Source organism: Pocillopora damicornis, chromosome 10 (assembly GCF_964200805.1).
Source record: "Pocillopora damicornis chromosome 10, jaPocDami1.2, whole genome shotgun sequence".
In the NCBI taxonomy this organism is placed as follows: Eukaryota; Metazoa; Cnidaria; class Anthozoa; order Scleractinia; family Pocilloporidae; genus Pocillopora; species Pocillopora damicornis.
In genome coordinates this window covers 18,468,901-18,492,262 of record NC_142679.1, presented here as the reverse complement: position 1 = coordinate 18,492,262, position 23,362 = coordinate 18,468,901, and the positions used below count along the sequence as shown (strand labels likewise).

General features: G+C 37.3%; 3 protein-coding genes across 4 annotated transcripts; 2 read left to right on the top strand and 1 right to left on the bottom strand.

Annotated features, from left to right (window-relative positions):
• The first annotated feature begins 18 nt into the window (after positions 1-18).
• Positions 19-13,115, top strand: LOC113684337 (indoleamine 2,3-dioxygenase 2). Its single transcript, XM_089183884.1, has 16 exons — positions 19-976; positions 1,212-1,310; positions 1,992-2,111; positions 2,431-2,482; positions 3,310-3,376; positions 3,879-3,893; positions 4,503-4,602; positions 4,750-4,770; positions 5,236-5,332; positions 7,083-7,134; positions 7,696-7,762; positions 9,434-9,512; positions 10,088-10,195; positions 10,814-10,910; positions 11,380-11,456; positions 11,811-13,115. Exons 1-16 carry the CDS (start codon positions 824-826, stop codon positions 11,951-11,953), a joined length of 1,347 nt encoding a protein of 448 aa, XP_089040010.1. The 5' UTR covers positions 19-823; the 3' UTR covers positions 11,954-13,115.
• LOC113684349 (glycerophosphodiester phosphodiesterase 1) lies at positions 12,729-17,199 on the bottom strand. Its single transcript, XM_089183911.1, has 5 exons — positions 16,730-17,199; positions 15,473-15,584; positions 14,534-14,623; positions 13,893-14,110; positions 12,729-13,414 (listed from the first exon to the last, which is right to left on the bottom strand). The coding sequence occupies exons 1-5, from the start codon at positions 17,098-17,100 to the stop codon at positions 13,261-13,263; spliced, it is 945 nt and encodes a 314-aa protein (XP_089040037.1). The 5' UTR covers positions 17,101-17,199; the 3' UTR covers positions 12,729-13,260.
• Positions 17,200-17,880: 681 nt separating this feature from the next.
• Positions 17,881-23,174, top strand: LOC113684347 (glycerophosphodiester phosphodiesterase 1). 2 transcript variants are annotated; one of them, XM_027201702.2, is made up of 5 exons: positions 17,881-18,485; positions 19,425-19,536; positions 19,735-19,824; positions 20,261-20,475; positions 21,383-23,174. In XM_027201702.2, exons 1-5 carry the CDS (start codon positions 18,055-18,057, stop codon positions 21,531-21,533), a joined length of 999 nt encoding a protein of 332 aa, XP_027057503.2. In that variant the 5' UTR covers positions 17,881-18,054; the 3' UTR covers positions 21,534-23,174. The 2 variants fall into 2 exon arrangements, with proteins under 2 accessions (XP_027057503.2, XP_027057504.2); XM_027201703.2 differs by having other exon boundaries at positions 17,911-18,485; positions 20,328-20,475.
• The last annotated feature ends 188 nt before the right edge of the window (positions 23,175-23,362 follow it).

Sequence of the window (23,362 nt, the reverse complement as noted above, 5' to 3'; positions counted from 1 at the left end):
ATCTCGAGAACGTTCCCTGGCAGTCTTTTAAAAATTCTTCGATGGTAAAAGCATCAACCTTTGTTACAGTCGATCTTCCGATGCTCGCCTAAAGTAAAATTTTCAAAGACTGCTTTAAATCGTAAGGAATAATCTTCAACACGATTTGCCAAACTGCTGTTGCTACACGTCTTTCAGATAGATTTTGTAAGGGGCGGGCAATCTTGCGTAATCGCGTATGTAACACCCGGGGATTAATCTCCATTTCTCCCAGGTCTTTTGTATTGTTTTTTCCCTTTGTTCTTCAGAATTTGTATAAAAGATAATGAAAGCATCTTAGCGCTGTTCGCGGTATACCGTAGGACTACTAATGACCATTATTTGACATGAAGGGCTGGTTCATGAAGTCACGCTGACTGCAGGCATGGGTTCTTTACCTCTTATTAGAGTATTTATTTTACAAGTTACTTTATGAGGCTAAAACTGATTAATGTAATGAAAATATATCACGAATGTTCTTGACAGGTACTAATAATTTACTTCAGATTATATATAAGTATCTGCACTTAAGCGTTTGTTCAGGATCCTAAAAAAAAAACCCATCCTTTGCATCAAACATCTATAGAGTTTCTACCTCTCTTGAAGTAATCGCTCAGTGTTCGATAGAGATCAGCAGCAATTTAACCGCAAGTTGATTCTGTGAAATAACGAACAGGTTGAACAAAAATCGCAAAGGAACTCAATCGTTCATGATTGCAAGTAATGATGAAAAACTTGATGCAAACGTCACTTGGAGGATGATTTCCTGACGAGCCTCCAAATTCTCATAAATAGCTCATAGAAAATGTTTGAGTGTCTTTTCAAGCTCCCTCACGCCCTATCTCACCCCTCCTCATGCAATCGCTGCCCACATAACACGGAAATGGAATTTGTTCCAACACCGCTGGAATTTGATGTATCCCCAAATTTCGGATTTCTTCCAGAGAGGGAACCTCTAGTAAGTACATAAGTCTCATAGTTGTAAATTCTTTCAAAGGGAAGACGTCGCTAAAAAAATGACTGGCAAGCCTGTGTTCGCGAAATGTTTGTGAGGATCTCGTGAGACCTGAACAGTTTGATATTTCGGCCCGTTCACAACGATGACTGAAAACCTTGAACTTTTCAACAGATTTGTTGTGTTTGTTCCTTCTTGCATTTTCTTATATTTACAGTCATTTAATTGATCAATGTAGCAATGCTTGCCAGAATACTTCTCTCCATGGGAAAAATTAGCCAGAAATTCACCTCAACTGGTTAAAGAGGGAGAATTTTTTCGTCAGCAGATCAAACAAGTAAGTAAGGAATCAGATCCGTCACTCGTAAATGTTGCTTTTGCCAAATGCTGGGAGTTTTCTTGAATTAAATGATACAACACTCTGGGCAAAAGATTGGCATACTGGAATCCTGTTCTAGAGATGGGGGTTCAAAACTTTGGTGGGTCATTGAATTGTGTTCTTGGGTAAGGCTCATCATCAGGGGCATTATAGTCAGGAATTTTCAAAAGGAGGGTTCTCAATAGTTTTCACCACCTGAATATTGTAGGTTGTTTGCTTTAGAAAGGCTTATGAAGGAGGGTTATGGACACCCCTGGACCCTTCCCTCCCTAGTTACCCCCTTGTTCACTAACTCTTACAGTGCCTCACTCTGCCCAGAAATTTTAATGTGCACCAGTGAACTGTCAGGGAAGCCTGATAAAATGGTGGGGGGTGGGGGGGAGGAACTTGCAAGGGACTGCAAGGAAAAACTGCTGATCACTTCATGCTACAAAAACTGAGCTAAGTCCAAACTCGATGGGCCACTTGGTACACATGCATGTAGATTATCCTTACAATTTTATACCTGTTCAAATGTTTCTAATTGGATAGTTCAGTATGTTATATTAGAACACAGATCATGAAGAGTCAACAATTGCCAGGCAGTAAATGTTTTTGACAGCTGTTTTATTGCTGAATGATATTGTTTTTATTCCATAGCTCCCTTTGTTGGACCATAACAAACTTTCATCAGAAGATGAGTGGAAGAGAGCTCAATTAGTTCTTACTTGCATATCCCATGCATATGTATGGTGCAAAGGAGAGAGCGGTGTTGCCAAGGTAAGATCATAATTAGAGAGAGCAAAATTAACCCCCCTCTGGAGTGGCAACATGTAAAAAAGTCAGTCTCAGTTGAAGTGAGCATTGCAATACCCATTAAATGGCCATGCCCTTTAACTAGAAAGGGTTATGCCCTTCAACTACTTGGACAAAACTCTGTTAAATGGGAATAAGAAAGGGTTTCCCATTTAACTGTTTGAAATTTGATTTTTAAAATTTGATTGGAGTTAAACTTAACTGTGTTTCAAAAAATCTTCTTGTTTATGTTTGTAATGATTTTGATATTTGGTTTGATTTGTGTTTTCATGGCTGGTTTCAGATTCTTCCAAAGTCATTGGCTGTTCCTTGGGTTTCAGTGGCTAAGCATCTAGGTCTGCATTGGCTCTTTTAGTATTTCATGCATTTATTAAATGCCAATATCATATACGATATAATATTTTGGCTGCATTGTAACTTTCTGTTATTTCTGCTCTTTTTTACACACAATTAGCTTATTTTTCTGTTCAAATTTAAATCAACAAACCCTTTATTGCCTCTTTTTTATTAACTCTTTAAATCCTAGAAGTGATTAACTTCTAACTTCTCCCCACAGCATAAATACTTTATCCAGCAAAGTTAAAACAAGAATACTCAAACTTATCTGGTAGAAGTTTTATCATAAATCTAATCTCAAATTCTCATAACCAATTTAAAGGGAAATGTGTTGTAGCTAGAGGGGAGACTAAACAATCAGATCTCGGGTGTTTAAGGGTTAAGTAATCAGTCTTTTGATCCACACCTATTTCCACCCCTCCTCCAGCCCTGTCATTTTAAGTACTAGTTGCTGGATTCAGGCAGCTTACCAGAAAGAGAGAAAAAAAATCCTTCCAGTTAGAAAAAGCAACTAGCCTGATTTTCTACCATGGAGGGGTATTAATGGCCCCTTATTGGTAATCATGGATTTTTGAATGGAGGGTTGACACAATCAGATTTATTATATCTGAAATCTGTTTCAGTGAAACTGCATGATCAGCTGGTGTAGTCATGGTTTGGATTTTTCTGAAGGTCTCCTTTCTGTTTCTGTTAGCAATTTGTCTATTTTGGATTGAAAAACAACTTTCCTCTTGTTTTTTAGCCTGAGTGGATGGTGCTGAAATATGTGGTGGGAGGGGTGGGGGAAAAAGTAATTTATTTTACTGTTATTTTTACATAACTTTAGATATTCCTCCTGTGTTAACACACTCAACCTTTGCACTTTATAATTGGAGATATATTGACCCCAAACGGTAAGCTTTGTCAAGTTTATAAACCAGAATTTCCTGTGTTTTAATTTGAAAATTTTATGATGAACACCAACTCTGAAGTTTGAATTCACTTTATCCATGAGCATTTACTGAATATCAAAATTTACTTTTAATTTTGCTCAATTAAGTCAGATGTTCTGCGCACAACTCGTCACCCTCCAGTTGTTTTCTCCTTAGGAACTAACATTTCCCTTTTAAGAGGGGTAGGGGTGTGGTATTTAAAAGGCACTGGGGTTGATCAACTGACCTTTAGGAATAATGTACATTCTTATAATTTCCAATAGCATTATTATGATTATATTTGCAGATAACAATAAACTTATCATTAAGTAAGGTTACTCTTAGGAATAATAATAGCACTTTGATAATTGTCACAAATGGGTGGCAGTTAAAATAGACATTTTATGTTTCAAACTGATTTTTTGTGCCTGCTGATAATTGTGTTTCTTTCCCTTTTTTTTGGATCATCATTTAAAAACTGGAGGCCTTTTAGCATGGAGTAAGTATTAACCCTTTACACCCTGATATCATTATGCATATTCTCCATACTGTTCACAGTACACTTCCTAAAGGAGCTGACAAAGAGAATTTTTCAACAATCAAAAGCCTCTTTAGTTACTGATCATTTCCTTTACTGTTGCGACCTTCATGTGTGATTCAGGGGTTATATTATAAGGAGGAATTAAATGCTGGTCACTCTTGATGATCAACAGATTGATTATGGCAAATTATTGCCATATGTAGATCAACACCTGTTTTGAGTGACAGCATTTGTCATACCCTTTCACAGATGGGGTAGGGATAGTATGAACATCATAATTTTTATTGAATGCCTATGATCACTTGAATTATCAGCATATGGCGTGATTAACATAGAGACCTTTTAAAAAAAATTTTGGAATTGCTTGAAATCTCTATACAACATCTGAGACTCTCAAGGAGTCAGAGAGAATATTTCAGTGGAAATGCTGGAGAAATTGTTTAGGCATATAAGCTCTTTTCCTTTTTTTTTGTTTTTGTTTTTTCTTTTTTCTGTGACAAAATTGCTGCAATTGAAGCTGTATATACTTCAAAGAGTGTAACTCCTTCTGATGAATTCTTGTTTCAGAAACATTGAGCTTTCAGTTAATATCACTGGATCACAGACAGAAGAAGGGTTTCTTAAAGTTCCTCTTCAGATGGAGGCAGAGTTTGGAAAAGGATGCTTTGTAGGTCTAGTTATGAAATCACCCCAATTTGAGTTCATTACCACTCTGTAAGGATGAATTGCTGAACACCAAATACAGAGTAAATTAATTCTAAATATTTGTTTTAATTTCATAACATCCAGCTCTTTTAATTGTGTTAATTTTTAGAGCATTACCAGTGGACAAAAGGTAAGAAAATTGGCCCTGATGCTACAACTTGATAATTATTAACACAAAGGAGCACACCTCATCACAGGTAACCATTATCTGTCAATCATAGAAAGATATTTTTCTATTTTATGAACCACATTGAGCTTTGTAAACTTTCGCTGTTGACAATGAAGGACTGAGAAGGGTCAAACCAGCTGTGATCTATGCACTACATGTATTTGCTTGCATGGACTACCTTCAGGTCATGGAGCACTTTTTATCTAAGTACTAAAAGTAATCTGGGATAGCAACCATTCTTCCACACTCTGCTTGGTTAGTCAAGAAAAGTTGTGCTGCCCTCTCAGAAGAAAACTGCCAACCAATTGTGCCTTTGTTGTTCTCTTACATTTCTGGCCCTTGAGGAACTCACTGTCACTGTCACAAATCAGTTTCCTAATCCTTTTTTTTAAAATTTGTTTGTTTGTTTGTTTTGTTTTTTGCCAGGCTGTTGTAAATAATGACACCGAAGGGGTGTTGAAAGCCTTGATGTCATTAAAAGAAACAATAGTCCAGCTTAAGAAATCATTTTTACATATTTATGGTTGGTATCGATCTTTCTAGCTACTTTGTAAAATAATTGGCTCTTAAAGCAATTTTAATTGACTGTTAAAGTCATGATCTTGGACTGTATTCATTTGGTTTTCATTTAATTGTACTTTACTCTTAAAAAAAAAAAACTTACACCTTTATGTTAACTAAATGAAATTCAAATTCAATTAAAACATTAATTGCAATTTGTCCACAAGTGTTACCCCACTTCAGTCAGTTTGCCTGTTTTTGCAAAGAAAAAATTCTGACTGGATCTTCAATTATGGGCCTTTGTACACTGTACACCCTAACATCAGCATGCATATTCTCCATACTCTTTTCTATCCATTTCTTAACATGCTTACAAGGAGAATTTGTGTAACAGTGAGGAGCTTCTTTAGTTGTTGATCAATTCCTTTATTCTCTCTGCCTTAATGTGTGATTCAGATATGTATCTTCTCTCTGCCTTAAAGTTGATGTTTGACTTTTAACAAAAAAAAACTGTGTTTAAATATGGACTGGGAGTCAGTGTTTTGTACATGGACTGGGAGGGTAGTTACTAAAACAAGGAATGACCTAAAATGACCTAAAATGACCTTAGGTGATTTCTTAAATGACTTAAAATGATCCAAAATGACCCAAAATGACCTTAAGTGATTTCTAAAATGACTTAAAATGACCCAAAGTGACCTTGAGCGATTTCTAAAATGACTTTAAATGACCCAAAATGACCTAGAGTGATTTCTAAAATGACCTAAATTAACCTAGTATGCCCTTGTGTGATGTGAACAATGCGGCGTCGACAAAACCTGGATTGGTTGGACCGGATCGGATCGGATTGTTCATTTCGGTTTGCGGATTTAATTTTACGTGGTTCAGCATTTGGTTTTCGGTTTCCTCAAAATTCAAACGGGTTTTCTATTTTTTTTCCGGTTTGTCTTCGATCTGAACGTCAATTTAGCAACTCCACTGATCTCGAACAGCCGCAAAACGCAAATGGTATTGAGAGGAATGCGTGACAAAGCAAATGTCGCTAAAATAACCTCTCTTTGGTTGAATATTGTAGGGATCCGTAGGAAGTCACGCGTCTCGAATAACACCCGAGACTTTGACCTTGCAATGTGGAGCACATAGGTTGATTAGTTTGCGAACTATGGCTTCCAACGTGCCTCACGCGTCAGCAACGAAAGAAGCTCAAGAACCTTAAGAAGCAACTGAGGATTGTGTCGCGTTTTTCTTAACTGACTGATGAAATGATGCGTACTTCTCGCTTGCCTTCGTGCACGGTGGCACTACATGAAAGTGACTACATGGGGTTTTTGGGCAAAAAAAAATCCCAGTGGGGTCTGTGCTCTATTTTGCACAAAATTTCTAATTTTATGTTACATGATCCGATCCATGATCTGTGATCCGGTCCTTGATCCGATCCGTGATCCGGTCCGATATCCGATCCATGATCCGATCCAGTCCGATCTGATCCGATCCGATCCCATCCGATCCAGATTTTGTCGGCGCCACAAACTCGAGGTCATCTTAAGTCGTTTAAGGTCATTTTAGAAATCACTCAAGGTTATTTTAGGTTAATTTAGGTCATTTTAGAAATCACTCAAGGTCATTTTAGGTCATTTTAGGCCGATTTAGGTCATTTTAGGTCATTCCTTGTTCTAGTAACTACCGGACTTGGGAGTCAGTGTTTTGTCCAACACCCTCATCATTGTAATTAGTTTTGAACTTCAAAGGTTTTTGTCATATTTCATTTGCAGATGTTTGTGATCCTGAGGAATTTTACAATGAACTGAGAATATATCTTTCTGGGTAATCAATGGAGGTCGATGTTTTTAGAGTTTTAGTGACTTTTTGGAAAATCCTGTATTTTATCACTATGCATGAAACAAATTTAAGTTTAAGTAAACTGATAGGTGTAGTTATATTACCTCAGACTGCTTTTCAAATGCATTCTCAGCAATAACAGCTCCCTTCAATTGGCTGAGAATATAAATCTGGTACAATAATGAGAAAAAATTTACCATAACTATAACTGTGGTTCAAAATGTCTCATCAGTTTAAATTTTTTAAAATCAATTTAATTAATATATTTCACTTAGGATGATTTTCAGATTATGATAAAGATAAAGTTGATAATTACTATGATTGTTATATAGAGGGTATTACCAAGACCTAACTCACTGTCTTGAGTGAATACTTAACATGAAATTGAAACCAAGAGCAAACAGTCAAAATACTAAATGAAATTGAATTTAAACTGAACTCATGTGTAGAACATTGTATTAAACATTGTATAGAATATTGTATTAAACTGAACTCATGTATAGAACATTTTGTGTAATCTTGAAATGGGCATTCCTTGAATTTCAGGTGGCTTAACAACCCAGCTTTACCAGATGGCCTTATTTATGAAGGTGTTAGTGAGATGCCTCTGCAAGTAAGTTGTTTATCTTGCCTATTTTCTGACAGTGCTGAAGCCCATGCATATATTGTCCTCCTCGTTTTCACCTTTCCCTTCTTCCTCTCTCCCTTCCACCTCTTTTTTCCCTCCTCCCTCTCTCCCCTCCTCCTTCTCTCCTTTCCCTCCTCCCTCTCTCCCCTCCTCCTTCTCTCCTTTCCCTCCTCCCTCTCTCCCTTCCTCCTTCTCCCCTTTCTCTTCTTCCTCTCTCCCTTCCACCTCTCTTTCCCTCCTCCCTCTCTCTCCTCCTCCTTCTCTCCTTTCCCTCCTCCCTCTCTCTCCTCCTCCTTCTCTCCTTTCCCTCCTCTCTCTCTCTCTTCCTCCTTCTCTCCTTTCCCTCCTCCCTCTCTCCCTTCCTCCTTCTCTCCTTTCCCTCCTCTCTCTCTCCCCCTTCCTCCTTCTCTCCTTTCCCTTCTTCCTCTCTCCCTTCCTCCTTCTCTCCTTTCCCTCCTCTCTCTCTCTCTTCCTCCTTCTCTCCTTTCCCTTCTTCCTCTCTCCCTTCCTCCTTCTCTCCTTTCCCTTCTTCCTCTCTCCCTTCCTCCTTCTCTCCTTTCCCTCCTCCCTCTCTCTCTTCCTCCTTCTCTCCTTTCCCTCCTCCCTCTCTCTCCTCCTCCTTCTCTCCTTTCCCTCCTCTCTCTCTCTCTTCCTCCTTCTCTCCTTTCCCTCCTCCCTCTTTCTCTTCCTCCTTCTCTCCTTTCCCTCCTCCCTCTTTCTCTTCCTCCTTCTCTCCTTTCCCTTCTTCCTCTCTCCCTTCCTCCTTCTCTCCTTTCCCTTCTTCCTCTCTCCCTTCCTCCTTCTCTCCTTTCCCTCCTCTCTCTCCCTCTTCCTCCTTCTCTCCTTTCCCTCCTCCCTCTCTCTCCTCCTCCTTCTCTCCTTTCCCTCCTCCCTCTTTCTCTTCCTCCTTCTCTCCTTTCCCTTCTTCCTCTCTCCCTTCCACCTCTCTTTTCCCTCCTCCCTCTCTCCCTTCCACCTCTCTTTTCCCTCCTCCCTCTCTCCCCTCCTCCTTCTCTCCTTTCCCTCCTCCCTCTCTCTCCTCCTCCTTCTCTCCTTTCCCTCCTCTCTCTCTCTCTTCCTCCTTCTCTCCTTTCCCTCCTCTCTCTCTCTCTTCCTCCTTCTCTCCTTTCCCTTCTTCCTCTCCCCCTTCCTCCTTCTCTCCTTTCCCTTCTTCCTCTCTCCCTTCCTCCTTCTCTCCTTTCCCTCCTCCCTCTCTCTCTTCCTCCTTCTCTCCTTTCCCTCCTCCCTCTTTCTCTTCCTCCTTCTCTTCTTTTCCCTTCTTCCTCTCTCCCTTCCACCTCTCTTTTCCCTCCTCCCTCTCTCCTTTCCACCTCTCTTTTCCCTCCTCCCTCTCTCCCCTCCTCCTTCTCTCCTTTCCCTCCTCCCTCTCTCCCTTCCTCATTCCCTCTTTCCATTAGAACCTAGACCAGTGGACCCCTTCATAGAACCTTTCCCTCCTTCTACCTCTGATGTTTTCTCTCCCTCCCTACCTCTAATCTTCTCTTGCTTAATTCCTCCATACTTCATACTTCATACTTCATACTTCCCCATGAACTTTCCTCTATACCAACAAACTTGATGAATGCACTTTACCCCCATAATCTTATTTATTTGTCATGGAGGAGTTAATTTTACTACTTTATGTGTTTCTTTTAGTATTCTGGAGGAAGTGCTGCAGAGTCTTCAATATTTCATACTCTAGATGCTGTATTAGGTGTATTACATTCAAAAACAGGTAAATTTTTAACCCAAAGAAAGGTTTGCGATTAGCTGGGTGCGCAACTGATTTGGATCCACAGGGAAGCATTGTAGACCCCTAGTACCAGAGTAACTCTGAAGGTACTATCTCCTCTACAAGCCTTCAGAAGAGTAAGAAATAAGGTCGTGAGGCATTGATAAGCCAGCAAACCACTGTGATATAACACTGAATCAAAATAAGTAATTAACTGAGGAATCCCAGTGGTGTTGATCTTTTACCAGGTTCCTTTGGCCAACTTCTTGCAGTAGTGATCGTCCATCTTATAAAGTGTCGAACAAACAAAATTTAAATTCTATCAAAATTATAATTAGTACCAAAAGGCTAAGTGCATGTGAGGTACTTGGTGACTGTGTTTCAGCTCTTGCATCAAGGACACTTCAACATCCCAATCTCTCTTCAACCCAAACCCCTGTCCCTGCAACCTTTGAGAAAATCAGACTGGTTACAAGTTTCTTATTGGTTTTGCTTTCCCTTATTTTGCCTTTGGAGCTGGTTTGAGTCATTCAAAAACTGAATATTTTTTTTTCTGATCTTGATTTGTTTACATTCAGAATCAAGTTCAGGTGGTCAGTTTTTAGAAAGAATGCGTTACTACATGCCACCTAAACACCGTGCATTTATAGAGGCTGTGGCAAAAGGGCCATCAATCAGAAACTATGGTTAGTGTATATTTTATAAGCTTATGATGACAAAGCAAGACAGGGGCAGATCTAAGAAAGGGGTGAAAGAGGTATACAACCCTCCCCCCTGAGATGACCTGCAGCTTTCTAATATAACTTCCCAGATACACAAAATTTGCATCTGTATTATTTGCTTTGTATTCTCAGCAGTTAAAATCATGTTATTGCCTCAAGCTTTCATTTCCATGTTCACTTTTAAAACTTGTTTATGTCACCCATCAGTTGCAGCATTTGTTAGTGGTGCACCCCCTGCTAAAAAAAAGAAAAATCCTGGATCCACCCTTGCAAGAGGACATATTTTTTGTTGGTTTTACTCATTGGTATTTTGTTTCTCAAACTTTATCATTGTCTTCTTCGTAATGTGGGTAATAGGGCTTTTTCTCCTACAATACCATCCGTAACACTTTTTTTTTTTTACTTAGTAATAATTTTCTCATGATAAACTAATTGGGATCCAGCCAGGTGCTCGAAAACTCTGATTCTGATCATCACTCAATATGATTACAGTCCACCCAAATGGACACTATGTTTTCATGAAAACATAATGATTGTCAATTACCTTTTCTCTAATCTGTGTACATATTGCATTCAAAATAGTCCTTGCAAGTGGAGACCCTGATCTCACTAGGGAGTATGATCTCTGTGTGGGAAAATTAACAGACTTTAGAAATGTGCATTTGCAAGTTGTAGCCAGGTTAGTGGGTTGTAGCACACTAGATGGGGAGGCATGCTTCTCCCACAAGAGTATTTACTACCATTGTTACAGAGAATAAGGAATTCATGCATTTCCACTACAGCATGTTAACACTTTGACCAGCATTCAATTTCTCCCTACATTATCAGCCCTAAGTCAAACATTTAGGTCACAAGAATAAAGAAAATGATCATCAAAAAATGAAGCTCTTGATTGTTCAACAAATTCTCCTCATCAGCACCTAAGGAAGTGTCCAGAGAACAGTATGAAGCATATGTGTTGTGAGACCACCCAAAACAGTTTAGGGTTTTAACAGTGCATTAGTGGTCATGTTACGTTTCAAAGACAAAAAAGATGCTTTGTTCATCTTTCAGTTATAATCACAAGTTTCAGGAATGCTTTTTTCTCTTGCTAAAATGATATGAGCATATACAATACACAATTCAATTTTTGCTCACATTATATTTAGATACATCATTATTCCATCAAACAGAGGAAAAGATACAAAGCAGAAGGGAAAGGCCTTGATTGGCGCAGGAGGGTCCGGTGAGGCATGGCTTCCTCTAGCAACATTATGTTCACAGTCACAAGTTGAAAAATATTCATAATAAACTAGTGTTAATTGTAATTGGGTTATATTAACATGTAGTCATCTGAGAGAGTGAATAATCCATGCACAACTCATAATAATGGAATTACATTCTTAGCTAATATTTCACTGACTCTCAATTGATATAACACCATATGATTCACAAGGCTGCCAGAGAATTAAAATTATCACAAGTTTACAATAAACCTACATAATTTGATTAACACATTAAAATTGTATGACAAAAAGGAAATGTTATGGAGCTTCCATCTACTGATGGCAAGTTTTTTCTTTGTTATTTGTCTTTGCAGATCTTATGTCCTTCCTGAAGCAGATTCGAAATGAAACTGCCAGAACTGTTAGTTGTAATAACAACATTGGAAGAGATTCCTCTCTTGAATTACAAAAGGAATTAGATGGAGTGTCAGATAATACACTAATTAATGATATGTGATGATGACTTACAAGCTGACAAGTCTATCCAGCTTTTTGAGTGGTAAGCCCTGACTATGGGAGACCTCCACAACCAGGATGTACTTCAAATTCAAAGTCAAGATACTGACCAGACTTTTTTTTACCCTTTTTGAGTAATGTTTTTGGATAACAGAATGCAAATTAGTTTATTGTGTTGTTGTTTTATATTTTAACAAGGAGAGAGGTGAAATCTAGAGAGCAGATTTTCAATTTGAAATTTCATTTTTTCATTTTCCTTCATTTCATTTTTTTCATATCATTTAAGTTTAAATGACACTTTCAAGTTAAAATTAGTTTGTATGTATCAAGGTATTATTAAGCTTTTTATGAAAGGAATGGTTTAAACTTGTTAAGCAATCCTCATACCTGCTGAATTTTCAAAAATTCCAAGCGATTTTAGGCAAGAATAAGGTACAACAGGCAGTAAATTGTACAGGTTAACACCTGTAAAAATAACACATTGGAAGTATGGGAATATTTATAGGGGACAAATTTCTATCTGAGTGACCAAAAAAATCCTCTACCTCAATTTTGAACAGTGACCAACAGTGACTAACTCGAAAGCTCATTGGCTACTTTGGTCACTGTATACAATTAAATATTCTTTCTTCTAGTTAATTTCTGTTTGTATTTTTTTTATATCATTGTAAATCATGTTATGTTAAGTTACTTTTTTCTGTAAACAGTGTGAAAAAACAAAACTTGGAAAACTTGGAAACTTGAAAATACTTCCACCATTAAAAAAAAGACTTCAGTTCCTCAAACAGAGAAGACAAATATTTTAATTTCAGTGCATACTGCTCTGTATAAATAAGTTAAGTTATGTTTAAACAACTGAATAACTGATCATCCACAGTGCAATATACAATTCCATCTATGTGGAAATATATTTGAACATCAATGCACACAGCTGTGTATACATAAATTAAGTTGTGTTAACATAATTATAACACTGAGGGTGTAATTGGAGGTAATTTGTTACCTTATAATTGAAAAATGCCATTTGAAAAGAAAACATTCGATTTTGCACTTCAGACGCTGAAGTGAATTGATCTCATTGACAAATGTCGCAGACTGAAGTAAATTTGATTATTGAATTTACATTTTACAAGAATAAATAGAAATCTTTTCATTTATCCTTATTCAAATGTTATCCCTTTGTGTGCAATCTCAAAGCTTTTGTTCCCTATCTAAAGAAATTCCTCAACAAATGGATAAAAAAATAAGACCTTGTAGAAATAAAGTTTGGCAATTTACTGGCTGAACAGTTGTGAATTTGCCTGCAATTCACATCTGTTCATTCCAGACAGACTCTCTCAGAACACAATCAGTTATAATGGGGCAATCAAGACAGTCTCTAAAGAATTCCTTTGCTTCCTTGTGATTGACAGTCCAAGCAACCACTTGAATGCCCTGCTCACTCCACATTTCCAACATGTCCCTGAAAACAGACAGCATAATTTTTTAACAAATGACAATGACAAAGATGTTGATGATAAATGTGTTTAGTAACAAGTCCGAAAATTAATCCTTTAAACCCTTAAAGTGACCAGTATCTAATTTCTCCCTACAGTAATACTGCTGTCAAATCATTTGTTAAGATCACAAGAATAAAGGTAATGATCGCCAACCTAAGAAGCTTTGGTTGTGAAAAAAAAGTTGCCTTGTTGGTACCAAACATAATGCAAAGAGGAAAGTAGGGAGAATATAGCTACTGATTTTAGGATATAAAAGGTAACCAAACCAGTAAATAATTATTAGTTACAAGAATTTGGTGTTAGATCAAAATAAAAATTGCTACCTGAGAAGTTTGAGTATTCTCATTACCTGTTTGCTGTATAATGTATAGATATTATAGGGAGAATTTGCATGGTAATCACTTTTGAGAGTTTAAGGGTAAAGCCAGACAAATGACTTACTTGCACACATGCTCCTTGGCACAAGACAGAATGGGAACGCCAACAAAATCAAGAAACCAAGGCAAGAGTGATTCCCACAGTCTATCAAAGAAACTCAACACTGATACTTTAATGGAACTCTTGATCTCAAATAGTTCCTTCCCTCCTGTCAAAATAAAACTCAGAGTATCCCTCCACCATACTAGAGCTGTCACAATTTGTGGATCCACCTTTCGTACCTTAAAATTTAAAAAGCCAGGATGGTTATTGTGGAATAATTTTAGACCAATTTTATGTTTAAAACCTAGTTTCAGACAATGGAAAAGCTGCATGTCATCTGTCTCTTCAATATACTTGCTTAAGGATATTCTTTGGCCTGTGTCAAGCTCTTGGTTGATGTAAACAAGCAGAAAAGCCTACATGCACTAAAGTGGTGGTGGAGAGCTATTTCCTGAGAACCATCATTCTTCCCTCACCAACTCATTCTCTCCTCATCAGTATCCCAGGGACAAAGGGATAGGCTGGATAAACTATTCTGAAGCTCAGATCCTCAGATTTTCATCCTTATCACCTCTTAAGAAATACTCCAGCAGTGATGCACATTGTTCAAATTATAACATATATCACTTATCATTTTAATCAGTATAACTTAACGGGGTTACCTGATAAATAACACTGGGAAAATAACAGCACACAAGGGCCTTATCATACAGGTGATAGCTTGAGAATAGATTCTTCAGATATTGAGCTGTCTGAAATAACAAAAAAATGACTCAGTGTAATAACACACAAGCACCCCAGAGAACCTCTCCAGAATGGCCTAAACAACACTTAGAGCAAGACTTGAAATAATTTTTTTTTTTTTCAACAATGAACCAGAGATGTTTTCTTTACCCTGTGATCTGTACCTTATTCTTAACTGGACAAGGATGCAGCATGAAAAAACTTTACACCCACTTTATTTCAAATGCTAGTTGATATTTTGCAAGAAGGGAAGCCTCACTAAGAAGAAAGTTGCAGTAGTTGACCCTGAACTTAAAGCAGAACAACATATCCTAAACCAGTTTCCATGTCTTCTGAAATCAATTTCTTTCAAGTTGACTAACAAACAACTGTAACTTCCTGTGGCTGTTTGCTTTGTTTTGCTTCTCAACATCACATCTCTCAATGCCAAATTTCAGTTGCAACACTCAGCCAAGTTTAAATAACCCTTTGACCTCTAAGAGTGACTAGCATCTAATTTCTCCTTACTCTATCAACCTTGAATCACGCATTAAGGTTAAGAGAATATTGGAAATCATCACCAACAAAAAGAAGCTCTTGATTGTAAAACAAATTCTCCTTGTCAACACCTTAGGAAATGTATGAAGAACAGTAAGGAGAATATGCATACTGATGTTGGGTGTAAAGAGTTAAAGAAGGTTGAAGTTTTGGTAACACCATGGAAAACCATGATGATGGAACAAGATCAATCAGACCACATGTAATTTGCTTTTCATAAACATTTTGGAAGTACTGTAAAAGAAAAAGTGTCTGAAAAAATAATTACCTCATAAAAATAAAGAAAAATACAAATTTGCTTCCCTGATAATTTTCCTTACCTCAAGTGTTTCAGTGCCTTTTTTTATCTCAATTATCATCTTTAAACCAAGACTTGAACAAAGTTCCACAACTTCTTCCAGGGTAGGCACTTTTTCCCCTGGGAATTTTTCTCTATGAGGAAAATTAAGCAACTCATAATAAATCTCCATGTGTGCCAGCTTTCAATATGATTTATAACATAGCGCATAAATTTGTCTGATCAAATTCAATTGTGTGAGCATGTTTCATATTCCTATTGTGCATGCTCATGACGTCAGCAAACAACTCCCTCAAGAATTTTGTATTCAATCAGAAAATAAAGTTCATTTACATGCATGAATTCACATGTCAGTTTTTTGACCAATCTAAGACAAGATCATTTACAGCATAGTGAAATGTTTTCCTGAAACAAAATTATCAACGCTGAAGTGTAGCAGAGGGAATATTAACCCTTTTACAACATTAAAACCATCAGGTTGAAAATGCTATAAAACAATTGTTTCATACCTCAGCTGCGTGTTCATCGAGATATGAAGCACTTGGGAAGTTTAAAGAGCACTCAAGAAGCTAGAGTTGCTCTTGGCTATGCCTCGAGCAACTCTTACGCATCTTTCATGCTCTCCGAACTTCCTGCATGCTTCATATCTCCATGAACACACATTGACGTATGAACCAATTGTTAATTGACAAGTTCAGTTTCAAATATTCTTTTACATGTTTTCCACACATTTTCAATTACTGTGGAAAATTGATTAAATTGATAATAAACTCTAGTTTAGTTAAAAAGCTCTTTTCACCTTGATATTATTTTCAGAAATTTCTCTGGATTTTGGCCTCATCGGACGATATATATCGCATTTGACTTAAGAGCGTTGAAAATATTCAACAATTTTGAAACGGTTGCATTCTATTATAAGAGATGAAAAACAAACTTGAAAACAACATATCAAGCCAAGAGATCGAGTTACTGATTCCAGAGAACGAAGGCTTCACAACGTCGTCAAAAACTCACTACTTAAGCCTTTAATCCTAAAGATCCGCTAGAGGTTAACGAGTTTCATAATCACAGTATATAATATTGGGTAAAGTTTCCGCACAGCCCCATACTATTGTAAAACAAATCTGTTTTCCCAAAGGCAATGTATTATTTTTGTCATTGTTTTCTCTGTTCAAGAATTGAATGCATAATGTAGGATGCGGCTGTGCGGAAATTTTACCTAATATTGATTTACAATCCTCTCACATAAAAAATATATGACCTCTGTACTTTAAATTACCTCAGTGGATGTTTCACCGATGCATCCAATTTTCTAATTTCTTCCAGAGTAAAACTACTGACGGGACCACTTCCATTCGTAGTCCTATCAACGGTAGCATCATGAATAACAACAGCCCTACTGTCTTTCGTGAAATCAACGTCAAACTCCACACCAATAGCTCCATTTTCTTTCGCCAATCGAAAAGCAGCCAAGGTATTTTCAGGAGCTTCTGCCGATCCTCCTCTGTGCGCGATTAACCCTGGTGATTTGTCCGATAGGCCTCCTCGCAGAAAAGACTTGGCGAGTTCAGGGTCAGGCTTCAGTAGACGAAATTTCCGGTAAAGGATCAGTAAAATTGCTGGAATGAAAATTATTAACAGAAACGCCATAATTATGATAGACCAATGTTCAACCCTCGCTCCTAGCGGTCAGTGGTAATGCAACAGAGACCAGTTTAGCTGGTTCGTCCAGTAAAGTCAACGTAGTCTTTTTTTTCCCGCGTGGTCACGACTCGCACACGCGCATTACAGCGCGATCACGTTTGAAAAATTTAGTATCGTGCAATAAATGATCATAAACATGTGTTATTGACCAAGTGTGCGATCAAGATGGCTGGATATTAGCCGAGTTCTTTTTTTGCGTTTTTATGGACGAAAGTCAAGGTTCATCAATTCAACAATTTTCATTCATTTCATTTATCATTTCATTCATCATTTCATTCATTCGGTTCATTCAATCAATATCCAGCCATTTTGAATGAACAACCTTTGTCAATAAAGGATTTATTGTATAACAAGAAGATATCGCTTTAATAAGAATCAAGAAAGAAATTTTTTTTATTTCGTGAGCCGAGAAAGAAAGCCAACTTTGTTGGTAGCATAATGACCCCATTTTTATTAGTTCCAAAGTACAACAAGTTTAACGGGAGTTGGAGTCGCAAAAGGTCAGAAAACGCTGCTGACAATACTCTATTCCAGCTACTGTGAAAAGAAACGGAATGCGGAGATCAAAATAGTTTCATTTTGTGTCCTCATCATTTTCTCTTCCTCTGTCTCGCGCTTCCTTACGGTGCGCTTAATTGCCTCTTATTATGTACTTTATGTAGTGGTGAAGGAATTATCGACGTCTCGTCTATGTGCATAAAATATTAGCTGTGTTTGGTATTGTTTAAACCGCATTGAAGTAACGTCACCTAATGTTAATCATGATTCATTCTCGCACATTTATTAATATTTTACGGGGCAAATACAACGAGAAATCGGATAAATTAGTGAAATTCTTTCAATTGAGAAACGTGCATGAAATGAGCAGCAATATTTCAACATTCTTTCCCAGGCCCCACTATGTTTGTAATGATCGTGGAAATGGCTCTTACTGCAGTGTCGTACGGCCTACACATTTATTTTGCAATACTTCTCATTTTTCTCAGTGTTATGATGTTTATTCTCTACCGTTTGCTTCGGTTTCCTCGTCCTACGCCGTACACGGTGAGCTGTTTTCTCCGAAGAGGGGCGCTGAGTAGAAGTTCACCCGTGATCATCGGTCATAGAGGCTGTAGTTTGGAAGCGCCAGAAAACACTTTGGCGGCATTCAAATTAGCGAAAGAAAACGGAGCTCAAGGAGTGGAATTTGACTTGGACTTTACGAAAGATGGCGTACCAGTAATAATTCATGATTCAACCGTAGACCGCACAACAGATGGACACGGTAAAGTCCGCGACTTTACTTACGAAGAAATTAGAAGACTGAACGCCTCAGCAAAACACCCCAATAGGTAAGAGAAGCTTATATCCTTGACAATGCCAAAAATAAGAAAAATATTAGGTAGAAAGTTTTCCCTTTTAAACTCGTGACACGAAAAATTCTGTGTAAAAAAAAACGTGATTTTTTTGTTAAATTCTTGCGTGAAACATTATCATGACTCCCCCCGTTTGTTACTACTACTGTGATGGGCTGATCAATTCAAAGCTTCTTAATCCCTTCCCCCCCGGCAACTCATGGTCATTTGACTGGTGTCTGTCCATAGAGAATAGGGAATTTGACAAAAGATGTGGGGGGGGGGGAATTGAACCTTGCCAAGGTGGGGTAGGGAATTTGAACTGGAACGGTGTCAAGTATTTCCAATTGAATACACATGTTTATTTTTTGATGTGGTGGAGTCAAAGGTAAAGAGGTTACTTTCCCAATTTTCATGACATAGAATGATGCTTGCAAGCAGAAAACCCAACAGCAGTGTCAAAAACTAATTTACATGCTTTTTTTTTTTCTCTCACCATTTTTTAAAGCATTTGGTTCTTCAGGAGGAGCATTTGACTAATAAATGCAGCCATTGAATAGAGCATTTCAATGCAATGGTGGTCCTGCAGTTGGGGAGGGGGGCAGGAATTTGGATAAACCAATCCATAAAAGTTCAAATGCCTGGGGGATGGCCTGGGGGGAATAGACTAAGTAAAAGTGCTTTTGGAATGGAGGTGTTAACAAGCTGCATATAATGAAAAGTTGGGTGAGCTAAGAGTGTCTCTCATAACTGCAATGCATGTGCCATTTCTTTTTTTCTGAAAAAAATTTTACTTAGACGATGGCACATTGAAAAGTATCAGTAGGTTTCTTTAAGAAGATCATTTGACTTAAAAGCCAAATTTACCATTTCTTATCAAGCTTTTTCATTGGATAATGATGCAACATGACATGAAACATGACAATATTTTTGTAGGGAAAAATTTCCAGATGAGCGTATCCCACATCTTCAAGAAGTTGTAGATCTCTGTGTGAACCTTGGTTTACAAATGTATATTGATGTGAAAGCAGCATCACAAGCTGGAAAAGTATGTCGCCAAAATGTTACACTTGTATATGTTGTGGTTCAAATGTTTCTTTGGTTTAACTGTTCAAATTTTGTATTCTTTTGCTGCAGAATTTGATAATAGATGTGAGACAGAGGAAAAATAAAAAAAGAACTAGTTTTACTATTGTTAGTGAATGAGTCTTTGGTTTAATTACAGTTTTTTATTTTCCTATACCAGGCTGCAAGTGTCCTCAAAAACTTATTTGCAAGTCACCAGCTGTATGACAAAGCTATAGTTTGCTCATTCTATCCAAATGTAATTTTTCAGGTAAGAAGTTAAACATAGACATATTATACTACAGAAATACAATGATCCGTGGGAAGAGAGCAATACATATTGATACAGCTTCCTTAACAAAAAACTCTTCCTTTTAAGAGACAAACTTTTTGTGTTTTATGCACATTCTTGGAAATGGTTCTAGGCAATTCCAGCCATGGAGAAATTTTTTTCTTCCACTGACCTAATTCAGACACATTAAATGCACTACTTCTTAATAAATACAATTATTTAACATCACCATATCTACAGAGATTGATGTGATTGTTTTTTTTTTTTTTTCAGTGATCTTGAGTATTTAAGGTCCACACCAAAATCCACTGTTAAGGGCTTATCATCAAGCAAATCAACTTTCTATAAAATTAGCTCTGTCTTCCTTCTTTAGAAATTAATCCTGTGCCACATAATTTCTCTTTGCTGCCATTAGGTACGCCGAGCTGATCCAAATATTCTCACAGCCCTCACATGGCGGAAAATGTTTATATCCCTTACAGATTATTGTGGTCCATGTAGATACAAGGAGTGGTGGAAGCAACTGTTGGCTCCTCTGCTGGACAGAATATGGGAGCTTCATCTTCACTCCTGGGTTTATGACATACTGGGAGTGTCTGTCTTTCTGTCTCATACAGCACATTTCTCAAGGTACGGTTACCCTCATTTAGTAGGCAGGAATAGTCAGATCATATGAACAAAGATATGGATAAATGAGTAAATGTTTTCATAAGACAGCTTAAAATCTAGCATAGTCCTGAATGAAGATTTTCACTAAATGTCATGTTTCAAACTTTCAAGTTATTAAAGTCGAAAGTTCAAAACTTTTATCTTGTTACAGTGCCACTACTGTTACCAGGTTCACTTGTAAACAAATATAACTAATTGAATTTTAAGAAACAAGCCATGAATTGAATTTAACTACATTTAATGGGGCAAATCAATGTGGGCTTTGAAGCATGAAGGGGCAGTGTAGTAAAAAGGGGCATCAAAGTCACAACAGTTTTCAGATGGAAAATAGTATCTTTGTGTCTTTTCTGTTGTCTTGTTTCAAAAAACACACAAAACCATCAGATACTCAGGCTAGACCACAGCACGCCAAGCTGACAAAGAATTATGATGGACTTGATTCCTGTAACCAGATCAATCAGTTTTGTACAAGTGTAGCAGTAATTGCACAAGGCCCAGTTGTATAAAGGCCAGATATCACTATCCAGTGGATAAATCCCTATCCAGCAGATGAGTGTCAACTAAACATACTGTGCTATCTACTGGGTAGAGGTTTATCCAGTGGATAGCATTATCCACTGTTCAAACAATCAGGGCCTTGAATTTAAGGATACTTTTTGCAAAAGGCAAATTTTTATTTGATAATCCTGTTTGTGTCAGGAGTGCATGGTTTTGTGGTAAAGTGTATATGCAGCCACCATCTGTTTTTCTTGTTGTGCTTTTCTTTTCTGAACATTATCATTATAAATTGTGGAAGTGTTTTTTAATGCATTTTGTTGATGCTGTTGTTTATGTGGTAGTTGCAATACTGTTATATTCTTTCCTGCAGAGAATACCAAAGAGAATGGCAAAACAATGGAGTGAGTGTAGTTCTTTGGACAGTTAATGATCCTGCAGAGAAGGACTACTTTGGTAGAGTTCTGAAGTGCCCAATCATGACAGACTGTGTGGGGAGCAGTTCACAGCAGAGTGCTCCATAAATACCTGATTTATACTTAAATGTTTCAACTGAATGATTCAATTTTTACTTTTAACCCTTAAACTACAAAGGTCTGATCGTTACTTTTCCCCTCTAGTTACCATACATTTCCTTTTAAACTATTTATGACAACTTCTGCCTGATAATTTTGGGTATTCTCGTTACCTGTGTGCTGGATTATGTATGAATATTATAGGGAGAAGTTAAATGTTAATCTCTTCAGGGAGTTGAAGAGTTAAAAGCAACCTCTCTTTATGGTAGAATCTAAGCGTTAACACAACCTTTCAATGGAAACAAAAACAATTTGAGATGCTGGGAAGTTTGAGGTCACTTAAATTTTTAGAAAATGGCTTCAGGTTCTTCTTCAGTGGAAGTTTGAGTTAGTAAGGTCCTTTTTTTATTTCCTGAGTTCTTTCTGAGGCTGTACTGAAACTTGATTATGTAAATGGAAAGGATTAGGCCTTCCGATGATTTCAACCTGCTTCTTTTCATGTTTGCTTTTTATTTGATTTTCAAACGTGTGAAGACTCAGAAGAGTTTACTTCATATTCATGGTCAATTGGAGAACAGGGGGTGGGGAGAGTAGAATTGATGGCAGAGGGGTGAAATCACACCCACTTTGGGGATACAGACTCTGGGATGGGTGTGTGAGTCATAGAAAAGCCTGCAAGGGAAGAAATGCATCATTTAACCCTCTACACCCTAAAACCAGAATGCATATTCTCCTAATTGTTCTCTAACCATTTTCTAAAGTGCTGATAAGAAGAATTTGTTTAATAATCAAGAGCTTCTTTAGGTGGTGATCATTTCCTTTATTCTCATGACCTTACTGTGTGATTGAGGTGTGATATTGTAAGGAGAAATTAGATGCTAATCACTCCTAGGGGTCAAAGGGTTAAATTAATACAAGGAAGCAAGACTGGGTGTGATTTATTTAAGAAGTGATTTAAAGCAAGTTAAAGATTTAATCACTGTTATTGCAGCGATGAAACATTATTTATTGTACTTCTAAGACGCTAATTGCCTTAGCAAGGGTAATCATCTGTTGCCACAAGGCTGGTCACAATATCATATATCTATTTAACAGGGTTCCTAACCCAATATTTTTTTAAAGTTGCCATTTGCCACCTGTCAATTATTAATTGGTTGCAAAAAGTGTAATCTGCCTGCTGGCAATTTTTTTGAGATTTGCCGAACATTTAAACACTTAACACTTAAACTGGGTCACCCACAGAGGAGGTAAATTTTGTAAAAGAAATGGTTACATGTACGTCACAAGTACCTTAATACACGCAGAAGTGGGTGTTATTTTGAAGTTAGTGGAGCAAAGTTGTTAAGAAATGGGATTTTTGGGAAGGTTTTTTTTGACAGGTAGTGTCCTTTGAGCGGCAATTTTCAGCTGAAATTGCTCCCCCTGTGCAGCATAGGATATGCCAGTAAAACATAATTCAGTTTACATGATATAAATCAAACATTGGTTCACATGTAAATTAAGGGTGGCTCTTATTTGTGTTCTTAACAGAATGTATTTTGATTTTTGGGGGAGTTTTGATAAATGATATTTGAAATTATTTAATTATTTATTTCAAACAAATGTAAGATGAATTTTTCTTCTTTTTTTGCCATAAAGTTACTTAAACTGGACTCTTAAGCTTTATAGAATGAATGGTATCAACCTTACCTGACCTAACTCCAGATTCTGATTGTTTAAAAAGTGGTTTCATTTAGCAACTTAATAAATCGCCATTTATCGGGCGGCGCTATCCGGCTTTGACCATCTGGAGTCAGATTCAAAACGGACCCCTCCCGCGTTAAGAATTCGTGGATCAA